General features: G+C 44.3%; 1 protein-coding gene across 3 annotated transcripts in view; it reads right to left on the bottom strand.

Annotated features, from left to right (window-relative positions):
• Positions 1 to 12,979, bottom strand: part of cadm1a (cell adhesion molecule 1a) — a 437,492-nt gene that overhangs the window by 86,925 nt on the left and 337,588 nt on the right. For all 3 annotated transcript variants that reach the window (XM_080214513.1, XM_080214514.1, XM_080214515.1), the window contains 2 exons: positions 8,498 to 8,635; positions 1,842 to 2,027 (listed from right to left, as the gene is read on the bottom strand). In XM_080214513.1, the coding sequence (XP_080070639.1) occupies positions 1,842 to 2,027; positions 8,498 to 8,635 (324 nt within the window). The remainder of the gene's footprint in view (positions 1 to 1,841; positions 2,028 to 8,497; positions 8,636 to 12,979) is intronic.

Here is a 12,979-nt window from a genome sequence, read left to right on the forward strand (position 1 = left end):
TGAACATGGGGAACCCCAGGATAATAAATTTGAACTGCATTATCAGGCCGCAGACATGAATTACAACTGGGTTCCCACGGCACGCAGATAGACGTGCTAGAGGTCCTCGGATGAGTGCATGGCTTGGACACAGATATCCTGCGGGGTGTTGTGTTCTATTTCTACCTTGCCAGGGTGGCCTTTAATAATCATAGAAACCCTACAGTGCAGAAGGAGGCCATTCAGCCCATCCAGTCTGCAGTGACAATAATCCCACCCAGGCCCTTATCTCTGTAAGCACACATATTTACCCCACTAATCCCTCTAACATACACATCCCAGGACACTAAGGGACAATTTAGCATGGCCAATGTACCTAACCTGCACGTCTTCGGACTGTGGGAGGAAACCGGAGCACCCAGAGGAAACCCATGCAGGTATGGGGAGAACATGCAAATTCCACACAGACACAAGCTGGGAATCGAACCCAGGTTCCTGGAGCTGAGAGGCAGCAGTGCTAACCACTGTGCCCCTATGCCGCTCCAAATAATGCTCCCCAGTCTTTAAAGAACTATGTTGCTGGTGGGGCAGGCTTGTGGGAACCACCCTTTGGCTTTCTTTTCTCTAGGTTGCTAACAATATGACAGAAGAAGCCGCCTTTGGGGTTTAATGCCGCTTTTCCCACCCGCTCTGCCTCACTAAGGGAAATTTCTGCCCACAAGATCAAACACAACACTGGTTTCGCATTTGCTGGACTTTCTTTTCCATTAAGGATGGAGACAATTCTACTGGGTGCCGTGAAAAACCAGTGTTCCACTCTGGCCCTGAGTTTCCCACCCAACAAATTGAAAAAATAATATAACGAACCCCTACAAGAGATCAAAGACTTCCAAAGGAAATTGGATGGATACTTGAAGCAAATAGACTTTGTACTGCTATGGGAACTGGCTGGCTCACTCTTCAGAGAGCCATCATGGACCCGAGAGGCCAAATGGTCTCTTACTGTGCTGTCATGACCCTGCAGCACACAAATATTGATGAAAATTATCATGAGTACTTACGTATGGGGAGCGAGGGAAGAGATATATGCCTTTGTTACATAGTTGACCAAAGAATAAAGACTGCTTTTTATATGATATAAACACCTATTTTTGCAGTGAAGTTCAATGATACCTGGAACTTGGAGGGTGCCAGGGAAGAGAAATCTCTCACCATTTTCACTCTTATTTACCCACTCACCCTTCCTGGACAAGGAGTCCATGTTAACATGGGGAAAGGACAACACCAGGATCACCTGTGATGTGCTCAAAGAGGAGTGTGACTGAACCCAGTGCTCACATTGTTAAGTGGCGAGCTAAAAATCATCAAACTATTCGTCACTGTCAAAATTGCCAACAGGTGATAAATGACAAATAAGGCCAACAGCAAAAGGTGAAAGTGTTTAAACATCAGAAATTGTTGAATTATCTGGGGACATAAGACTGTTAGATAGCAAAGCAGAAATAGGCCATTCAGCACATTGAGTCTGTTCCGCCATTCAACCATGGCTGATAAGTTTCTCAACCCCATCCTCCCCCTTTTCCCACCCGTAACCCCTGATCCTTAATAATCCCACAATATCATTGAAACCAATCAGGTCTTTCCATTTCATGGTATGGTAATATATTCCTATTATAATTAAGAAGTCTATACATTCGAGTGAGACAGCCACATCATAAAAAATATAACAGATGAACCGACACACCACAAAGATTGTTTCAATTTAACCAAATCTTACATACAAGATTACGTGGTAAGAGTAAAAAAATTCATGAATATTGCTGCTCACATATTACAATGGCAGACGGTGAATTTTTACTTACATTGTACATCTAGATATCTTTGTGCTTGCAAATCCTTCATTGTCTGAAGTTCCTTCACTGCTGGATGCTCCACTTGACAGGTTACAGGTAATCCATCATCTCGGTAACTCACTTTCAGAACCAGCTTACTCGTGACATTGAACAATTTCTCTTCCCTCGGGTCCTCCTCCACTTTACCTGTGCTTTCTTGAGAATAAAGGGGGACATTTATAAATATTATTCATGAAAATATTTGCAACCAAGCAACTGCTGCTACTCAGCAACACACATCCTCGGATTGAATGTTTCCTATCGAGCTCACCGCCAGATTGGACACATTCAAGCTCACGAAAGGTCAATGTCATCAAACGCACAGCATACGTTGTCAGGCGGTGTTATCCCTGTATAAAGCATAAAAACGCCCAGCCGTTCTCGCCAGCGGGATTTTCTCATCTCTTTGCAGTGAACGGAGATTTGTCTGGGCGCCAAATTCTCTGACAGCGGGACCATGGTGTGAACGGCTGATAAGATTGCGCCCTCAGACCTCTTTTGCAGTTGCAGATGCCAATGAGGCATTACGACATTCCCAGTCAGTAACTGAGCGTTTATATATGGATGAACAGACATAAAAAAATTCCGCATGTCCGCTGCAACTCTCACCAACTTTTACAGATGCACCGTAGAAAGCATCCTTTCTGGTTGTATCACAGCTTGGTATGGCTTCGGCTCTGTCCAAGACTGCAAGAAACTACAAAGGGTTGTGAACGAAGCCCAGTATATCACTCAAACCAGCCTCTCATACATGGACACTGTCTACACTTCCCGCTGCCTCGGAAAAGCAGCCAGCATAATTAAGGACCCCACGCACCCCAGACATTCTCTCTTTCACCTTCTTCCATCGGGGAAAAGATACAAAAGTCAGAGGTCATGTATCAAATGACTCAACAACAGCTTCTTCCCTGCTGCTGTCAGACTTTTGATTGGGCCTACCTTGCACTAAGCTGATGTTTCTCTACACCCTAGCTATGACTATAACACCACATTCTGCATGCTCTCCTTTCCTTTTTTATGAACAGTATGCTTTGTCTGTACAGCACACAAGATACAACACACTGTATACTAATATATGTGACAATAATAAATCAAATCAAAATATGGATGTCAATGGCAACCTTGAATCAGTTGTATTTTGATCAAGGTAATTAATTTTGTGTTTCCAACTTCCAGTCTCGCAAGTCTGAAAATGTTGGTCATAAAATTGCAGGCCACCTAAACTGAACTGCTTAAGAGACATCAGGAGCTAGCTCATGCCACATCACATTAAGACCTCTTTAAATTAGTCCCTTGTGTTGATTACCATGAGAGAATGTATATTCGAATGCAGTCAAGTACTGGGATGGTACAGTGTTTAATTTGCAGGGTGTTCCATGCCCATGAACCCTCCGGTAGTGCTGTTAGAGCATATGGTTGCCTCGTAACAGCAAGTGGCACTCTGCTGTTTTTGGAGCAGCTCTTCACCTATTAGTAAAAATGCAGCAGTTTGAACTTTGCTGATTAATGAAGTCTCTAAAAGGAGATATTATACTGCCTTGTGTTAATTGTGAGGAGCTCCAGCTGTTAGTTAGTTTGCACGGCTTAATCAGGAGAGAATGCCAATGTGTTCAGCAGACAGACTTTGGCTAAAAGCTTACATGAAAGAAAGTGTAAGATGTCACCACACTAAGGGTTCTGTTAAGACAGGGGTACAAGCCTACAATTCCTTATACGACACTTGGCAAATTCCCAAGCTCAGTGTTGCTAATTCATTGATACAAAACAACTGAGGGCCTTGGAGAAAACAGTGCAAGCACATCATGTGCAAGTAAGCACACAAAGCACAGGATAGGCTACAAGGTGCTGCAAGCCAACTCACAGTGATCTTACTGAATGGCGGATATTCAACCTGAACAAGGGGACAATGGTGCAATGGTGTTGACCTAAAGGAACATATGAATGAGGAGGAGTGGGTCACTCGACCCCTTAAGCCTGACCCACCGCCATTTTAAAAGATCACACCTGACTTGACTGCAACTTCAACCCCACATTTCTGCCTCCCCTCGATACCCTTTCACTCCTTTATTGATCAAAAATCTAGAGTGAAACCCAATCCCACATCCTTGCCTAACCCTGATACCTTTTACCCTCTTGCTAATCTATCTATTTCTGCCTTAAAAATATCCAAAGATATTGACAAAGACATCCAACAACTGAGGAAGAGAGTTCCAGACACTCATGACATTCAAAGTATTTCCCATTTCAGCCTTAAATGAGTGACCCTTATTTTAAAAGCTGACCCCTAGTTCTAGATTGTCTCACCCACCCCAAAACTGGAAAATCCCACCTGAGGTCAACAGACATTTCCATGATCCGTCCCTCGCCTGCTCCAATTCCTGCAGCAGGCAGGACAGTAAAATTTGCCCATCCTCTCCACATCCACCTTGTCAATACCCCTCAGAATCTTAACAGTTTTGATCAAGTTGCCTCTTACTCTTCTAAACTCTTGTGGATACAAACCTAACCTCTCCAACCTTAATATATAAATATTGAATATAAATTTCTCCTCTCCACAGTCCTCAATCTGTCTTTTTTCAGTTTAAAGCCATATCTACAACCCTGTCGATTTAATAGTGTACTGGTCCCAGCCTAGTCAAAGTGGAGACTGTCACAATGAAACAGCTCTCCCTTTCCCCAGTACCCAATGAATTGAAACCCGTCTCCCACACCATTCTTTGAATCCCATATTCAATCTTCCGATTTGTTTAATCCTTTGTCACTTTGAACATGGTTTGGGTAGTAATTCAGAGGTTGTTACCTTTGAGGTTCTGCTTATTAATTTGGACCAGAGTTCCTCAAACTCCCTCAGTGGAACTTCATTCCATCCATGTTCTTGGTTCCTTTGTGGGTCATCACAACGGAGCATCCCCCTCCCTCTCCCAGCTCTTCTATAGCCGCGAGGAGATGTCCTTAACTCTGGCACAAGGCAGACAACACAACCTCCAGCACTCCCGGTTGCAGCTGCCATATCGATTCCTCTGACTATACTGCTGCCTATCTCTACTCCATTCCTTTTCACTCCCTCTACTTCAGTGGTCTCTGGTATTACATTGCCACGGTCAGTTTGTTCATCAACCCTGTAGACTTTTCCCTTGTCCACACAGGCAGCAAGAAGGTTGCAGAAGGGCAACGGCTGAAGTTCCTCCATCCCAATGTCCGCTGATTTGGTGTTACATCTTTCCATCTACGACCACTGGTCATATCTGTACTACTTTCTAACATAAAAGCTGTGATTGCCACCTGAGCAGAATATCCAAGCAACCCTCATCGTCCCCAATGCCAAAATAAGCTTTGGCCGGTTCATTTTGGATATAAAGGCATTAGGAGAAATCCAGAGAGGTTCATTTGAGTGATACCTGGGAGGTGGGTGAGGGTGTGGTCTATTTTAAGAGGAAAATGTGGACAGGTTGGGCCTGTATCCATTGGAGTTTAGAAGAATAAGGGGTGACCTTACTGAGGCACAGAAGGCAGCACAGCGACACAGCGGTTAGCACTGCTGCCTCACTGCCAGAGGCCCGAGTTCAATTCTCGCCTTGGGTCACTGTGTGGAGTTTGCATGTTCTCCCCCGTGTCTGTGTGGGTTTCCTCCAGGCGCTCCGGTTTTCTCCCACACTCCAAAGATGTGTGGGTTAGGTTGATTGGCCATGAAAAATTACCCCTTACTTCAGGGGACTAGAAGGATAAATACATGGGGTTATAGGGATAGGGCCTGGATGGGATTGTCGTTGGTACAGGCTAGATGGGCCAAATGGCCTCCTCCTACATTGTAGAGATTCTATGCTAAGACCCAGAGGGCAATTGACAAGGTAAATGCTGGAAGGATGATTCCCCTTGTTGGAAAGGCTAAAACTGGAAACACTGTTTAAAAAAAAAGGGTCTTTCATTTAAGGCGGAGATAATAGGAAGATTCCGCTTTGGATTCTTTGGAACTTTTTCCCAGAGAGCACTGGAGATTGGGACATTGAATACTGTTACAGCAGAAGTAGATAGAGTCTCAACTAAAAAGGGAGTCAAAGATTATCTGAGCGAGGTAGGAATATGAATTTAAGACCACAATCAGATCAGCCACAATCTCACTGAAAGGAGGAGCTGACTTGAGGGGACAAATGGCCAACTCCTGATCCTAATTCCAAGTTCTCATGCTTGTACTCCATAATGGCAGGATCTCAAGCCTCCAGCTCAGCAAGCCCTAGCTGGACTTCCTGGACATGCAGACACGGAGGTTGTGAAGGATTGCATTGCTCTTCACAAACTCACATGCTGCAGTTGCCCCGCATCCCCTGCGCTGTCATCCCGGGCTAACCTTGTTTCATTTATTTAGTTAAAGCATATCTATGCAATTTAACCAATAGTTTTCAACAAATTACTTAATCTAATTTAAATTAGATAAAGTTAAATATTCATTTGCAACTTGAACAATGCCCCAAGCACTGGAGATTAAAAAAGCCATATGTCTTTCCCACTCTGTACCAATTTCCTATTCTCACCAAGTTCCCAACTTTCCCACTTGGTTAATGATGCATCCTGTTTTGTGACTGCCTGTGCAACCTAAAATTCATTCACACTTTCCTCACTTAGCTGAAAAGAAATGTAGGTTGACGTCTCAAAGTTACCTGCTAACTCCTTCAGCCAAAAGACAAAACCTGGCTAGAAAATCTACTGGGGTGCAAAAATAATTCAGCACGAAAAGCTAATTTAAAAATAGAACTCAGATACCTCATCAATGATATCAAGTCAAAAATTCTACTCAAAAATGCATAGTAGCTTTTAAAAGGATAATTAAAAATGGTAAGCATAAGCCAGGAGATGGAATATTTTCTGTTTGGTGTGTTTAATCAGAGGAGAATGAGAAACACCCTAACTAAAGTGTCAGTCTAGATTACGTGTTTATGTCACTGGAGTGAAACTTGAATCCAGCATCTTCTGACATAGCTGGAGTAATTGACTACTTATCACTTGATACAGTAATACAAATTTCTTTCAATACATTGCAATATCGTGGCCAAGGTCGCCCAGTCCATCACGCAGATCAGCTTCCCATTCATTGGCTCTGTCTACGCTTGCTGCTGCCTCAAAGAAGCAGCCAGCATAATCAAGGATCCCACCCGTACTGGACATACTCTCTTCCACTTTCCTCCAGGAAAAAGATACAAAATCTGAGATCATGTGCCAACTGATTCAAGAACACCTTCTTCCCTGCTGCCGTCGGACTTTTGAATGGACCTATCATGTATTAAATTGATCTTTCTCTACTACCTTAGCCATGACTGTAACACTACACTCTGCAGTCTCTCCTTTCCTTCTCTATGCACTCTATGAATGGTATGCTTTGTCTGTACAGCACACAAGAAACAGTCTTTTGGCTGAAGGAGTTGGCAGGTAACTTTGAGACATCAACTTGCATTTCTTTTTAGCTAAGCAAGGAATGTGCAAATGAAGTTCAGGTTGCACAGGTAGTCACAAACAGGATGCACATTAACCAAGAGGGAAAGTTAGGAACTTGGTGAGAATAGGAATTTGGTACAGAGTGGGAAAGACATACTGATTTTCTAATCTCCAGTGCTTAGGGCATTGTTCATGTTGCAAATGAATATTTAACTGTATCCAAATCCACGTAACAATGATAAATCAAATCAAAATATCCACTTTTAGCAATGTACAGTTCTGTAAATGGAGGAGAGAAACATGAACCTCAAATAACTCCCAGAAGCCAGCTAGAGGACCAAGGGAGAAGCCAGACTGCCTGCCTTCCATTTACAAAGATGTCCTGAGAGGTCAACAAAAATGAATTAGCGCAAGGAGGGGCAAAAAAACTTGGAATATGTAAAACATGGGCCTTTGTTGAGGGTTAGTAGCTAAATGCTGCACCTGCCAGTTGGTATTGAGAGTTGGAACACAAAGAGTCAGAGAGTCATAGAGGTTTACAGCATGGAAACAGGTCCTTTGGCCCAACTTGTCCATGCCACCCTTTTTTTTTTGAAACCCTTAAGTTAAACCCAATTGCCCACATTTGGCTCATATCCCTCTATACCCATCGCACCCATGTAACTACCTAAATGCTTTTTAAAAGAGAAAATTGTACCCGCCTCTACTACTAGAGTAGATGGATGGCAGGGCAGGCTTGAAGGGCTAGATGGCCTACTTCTGCTCCTATTTCTTACGTTCTTACTACCTTTGGCAGCTTGTTCCAGACACTTACCACTCTCTGTGTGGAAAAATTGTCCCTCTGGACGCTTTTGTATCTCTCCCCTCTCACCTTTATCTATGCCCTCTAGTTTTAGACTCCCCTATCTTTGGGAAAAGATATTGACTATCTAGCTGATCTGTGCCCCTCATTATTTTATAGACCTCTATAAGGTCACCGCTCAGCCTCCTACGCTCCAGAGAAAAAAGTCCCAGTCTATTCAGCCTTTCCTTATAATTCAATCCATCAAGACCTGGTAGCAATCTAGTAAATCTTTTCTGCACTCTTTCTAGTTTAATAATATCCTTTCCGTAATAAAGTGACCAGAACTGTACACAGTATTCCAAGTGTGACATATTTACACAGATCAACATGATGCCAGCACAGAAAGCGTCCAAACCTTGCATCTCTTGATCGCCTTTCAGCCACTTGATCTCAGCAGCTGGCTTGCTACCCGTAGTACTGCATGTGAACTCGACATCCTCCCCATCACTCACAATGTCCTTGTTTGCATCGATGGTGGGAGTATCTGGTGGGACTGATGTTGAAAAGATGGGTGTCAGAATACGCGTAAAAGCAAACATTGGGACACATGGAAAACATTGCAGAGTTAGCCCCTGGCATTTGGCAGAAGAGAAAGAGAAGTTCAACATTTTGCTAATTTACAGTTTCACATTAAGAATTCCACTGCCATGCTGATTCCTGCATCGGCACAAAGCTGTTTTGGGCACATCTCAATGAGGCAGGATTATTTGGGCACCGGATTGGTGATTTGACTTGATTGCATTCAAGCAAGCACTTGGGCATAGCACAAGGTATAAACTAAGTTCAGAGCACAATCACAAATAAGCTTAGTTCTGACCCTCTTTACTGTTATTCTCTCTGCACATGAAGACTTAGTGACTGGGGAGCCAGGCATACAATCATGCAGGCATAAAATTCTCTGGCACTGATTTCATGGATCTCGCAGTAGGGGCCCCCAGTTGTACATAGTATCTTAGAATCCCTACAGTGCAGAAAGAGGCCATTTGGCCCATTGAGCCTGTATAGACAACAATCCCACCCAGGCCCTATCCCCGTAACCCCACATTTTTGCCTTGCTAGTCCTCTTGACACAAAGGGGCAATTTAGCATGGCGAATCAACCTAACCTGCACATCTTCAGAGTGTGGGAGGAAAGTGGGGCACCCGGAGGAAGCCCACGCAGACACAGGGCGAATGCGCAAACTCCACAAGGTCACCTGAGGCTGGAATTGAACCTGGGTTCCTGGCGCTGTGAGGCAGCAGTGCTAACCACAGTGCCACTGTATCATAAATTGCCACCCTGTCATTTTCCTGTTCCGATGCAGGTGCTTGTGGAACCCAACAGCCTAAAAACACTGTGCAATGTAGATAGAAAAACCCCAGTTGCAAAGCAATGTTATACTTTGTGTGACATTTTCAGGTTTGACACTGGACTTTGATGGATGCACTAGACTGAAGACTCCTATTATTTGTATAGACAGATAGATGATAGACTCATAATAATTTACAACCAGCCTATGTAGCATGTTAGGACCTGGTTGTGATTCGCCAGAGGCTCTCTGGTAATCAATTCAATTGCACTATCTGCCTCAGTCCCTAGGCACAGCAAGCGGCCTTCTTTACCAATAAATGTATAAAGTTTTACAACTTAATCATTCCCTACAAACACAGTCCATGAGAGATTTACCGTTAAACCTCAGCTGCAGGGTGTGGAAAATATCAATGGTTTGAGAGTGGTGACTTCTGCGGTTTCTTTGCTAATTATGTTAAATGTCAAGTGCCTCCCAAATGTGCGACTGCCCCCATCTTGAGGCATAAGTGCAGTAGGCACACGGGAACACTTTTATCTTCAGGTTCCCCTCCAATCAGGCAATATCCCACACTGGACATAAATTGCACTCCTGAAATAATGCTGGGCCAAAATCCTGGAATGACCTACAGGCAATGTGGGAACAAGGCAGTAGACGTGGTATATATGGATTTTAGTAAGGCGTTTGATAAGGTTCACCATGGTATGCTTCTGCAGAAAATGCAGATGTATGGGATTGGTGGTAATTTAGGTACTTGGATCAGGAATTGGTTAGCAGATAGGAGACAGAGGGTGGTGGTTGATGGTAATTATTCATCATGGAGTTCTGTTACGAGTGGTGTGCCTCAGGGATCTGTTTTGGGGCCACTGCTGTTTGTAATCTTTATTAATGATCTGGATGAGGGTATAGTTGGGTGGATTAGTAAGTTTGCTGATGACACCAAAGTCGGAGGTGTGGTAGATTGTGAGGAAGGGTGTCGAAGTTTGCAGGGTGACTTGGACAGGTTGCAGAGCTGGGCCGCGAGGTGGCGGATGGAGTTTAATGCGGAGAAGTGTGAGGTAATCCATTTCGGTAGGAATAACAGATGTGTTGAGTATAGGGCTAACGGGAGGACTTTGAATAGAGTGGAGGAGCAGAGGGATCTAGGTGTATGTGTACATAGATCCCTGAAAGTTGGGAATCAAGTAGATAAGGTTGTTAAGAAGGCGTACGGTGTCTTGGCGTTTATTGGTAGGGGGATTGAATTTAGGAGTCGCAGCGTCATGTTGCAACTGTACACAACTCTGGTGCGGCCGCACTTGGAGTACTGTGTGCAGTTCTGGTCCCCACATTACAGGAAGGATGTGGAGGCTTTGGAGAGGGTGCAGAGGAGGTTTACCAGGATGTTGCCTGGTATGCAGGGGAGGTCCTATGAGGAGAGACTGAGGGATTTGGGGTTGTTTTCACTGGAAAGAAGGCGGCTAAGAGGGGATCTTATAGAAACATATAAGATGATTAGAGGTTTAGATAGGGTGGATGGTGATAGCCTGTTTCCTCGGATGGAGAAAGCTAGCACGAGGGGGCATGGTTTTAAATTAAGGGGGGGTAGTTATAGGACGGATGTCAGGGGCAGGTTCTTTACCCAGAGGGTGGTGAGGGACTGGAATGCCCTGCCTGCTGCAGTTGTAAATGCGCCTAGTTTGGGGGCGTTTAAGAGATTGGTGGATAGGTTTATGGACGAAAAGGGATTGGTTTAGATTAGTGGGTCAATGTTTTTTTTTAAAAATAAGACTGGTCGGCGCAACATTGTGGGCTGAAGGGCCTGTTCCGCGCTGTAATGTTCTATGTTCTATGTTCTATCTTCACCAGAGTGAATGTCGCAATTCAGGAAATCTCACCACCAGCTTCCTGGGAGGTGGAGGTACTCTCAGTATTGTTAGTGAGGGAGTTCCAGGATTTTGACACAGCGACAAGTGATAATGGTGGCACGGTGGCACAGCGCCAGGGACCTGGGTTCAATTCCAGCCTTGTATGACTGCCCCTGTGGAGTTTGTACAAACTCCCCATTTCTGCGTGGGTTTCCTCTGGGTGCTTCAGTTTCAAAAAACGAATAAAGAATAAAGAATAAAGAAAATTACAGCACAGGAACAGGTCCTTCACTCTTCCAAGCCTGCCCAACTGAACTAAAACCCCCTACTCTTTCGGGGACCATATCCCTCTATCCCCGTCCTATTCGTGTATTTGTCCAGACGCTCCTTAAAATACACTATCATATCTGCTTCCACTACCTTCCCTGCAATGAGTTCCAGGCGCCCATCACCCTCTGTGTAAAAGAATTGCCTTGTACATCTCCTTTAAATCTTGCCCCTCGCACCTTAAACCAATGCCCCCTAGTAATTGACTCTTCCACCTGGGAAAAAGCTTCTGACTATCCACTCTGTATATGCCTTTCATAATCTTGTTGACTTCTATCAATCGCCTCTCAACCTACGTCATTCCAGTGAGAACAAGATCCTCCAATCTCTCCTCATGGCTAATGCCCCCAATACCAGGCAACAGCCCGGTAAATCTTTTCTGTACCCTCTCCAAAGCCTCCACTTCCTTCTGGTAGTGTAGCAACCAGAATTGAACACTATATTCCAAGTGCAGCCTAACTGAAGTTCTATAAAGATGCAATACGACTTGCCAATTTTTAAACTCAATGGCCGATGAAGGAAGCATATCGTATGCCTTCTTGCCTACTTCTCTATCTGCTCACTTTGTGACCTGTGTACCTGTACACCCAGATCCCTCTGCCTATCAATACTCTTAAGGATTCTGCCATTTACTGTACATTTCCTATATGTATTAAATCTTCCAAAATGCATTACCTCACATTTGTCCACATTAAACTCCATCTGCCATCTCTCTGCCCAAGCCTCCAACCAATCTATATCCTGCTGTATCCTCTGATGGTCCTCATCGCGATCCACAAATCCACCAACCTTTGTGCCCTCTGCAAACTTACTAATCAAACCATTTACATTGTAACATATATGAATGATTTGGAGGACAAACAGCAAAGATCCCAGCACTGACCCCTGAGGAATGTCACTTGTCACAGCCCTCCACTCAGAAACACACTCTTCCACTGCTACCCTCTGTCTTCTATGACCGAGCCAGTTCTGTATCCACTTTGCCAGCTCACCTCTTATCCCATGCAACTTCACCTTCTGCACCAGTCATCATGAGGGACCTTGTCCATGCAGACAACAGCCACTGCCCTACCCTCATCAATCACCTTTGTCACTTCCTTGAAAAACCCGATCAAGTTAGTGAGACACAACCTCCCCTTCACAAAACCACGTTCACTTATTTCCAGGTGGGACTAAATCCTGTCTCAAAGAATCCTCTCCAATAATTCCTCTACTACTGAGTAAGGCTCACCGGCCTGTAATTACCTGGATTATTCTTGCTACCCTTCTTAAACAAAGGAACATTGGCTATTCTCCAAATCTCTGGGATCTCCTCCGTAGCCAGTGAGGATACAAAGATTTCTCTCAAGGCCCCAGCAATTTCCTCCGTTGCCTC

This window comes from Carcharhinus amblyrhynchos, chromosome 29, assembly GCF_965287045.1.
Source record: "Carcharhinus amblyrhynchos chromosome 29, sCarAmb.v2.hapA, whole genome shotgun sequence".
NCBI classification, from domain to species: Eukaryota; Metazoa; Chordata; class Chondrichthyes; order Carcharhiniformes; family Carcharhinidae; genus Carcharhinus; species Carcharhinus amblyrhynchos.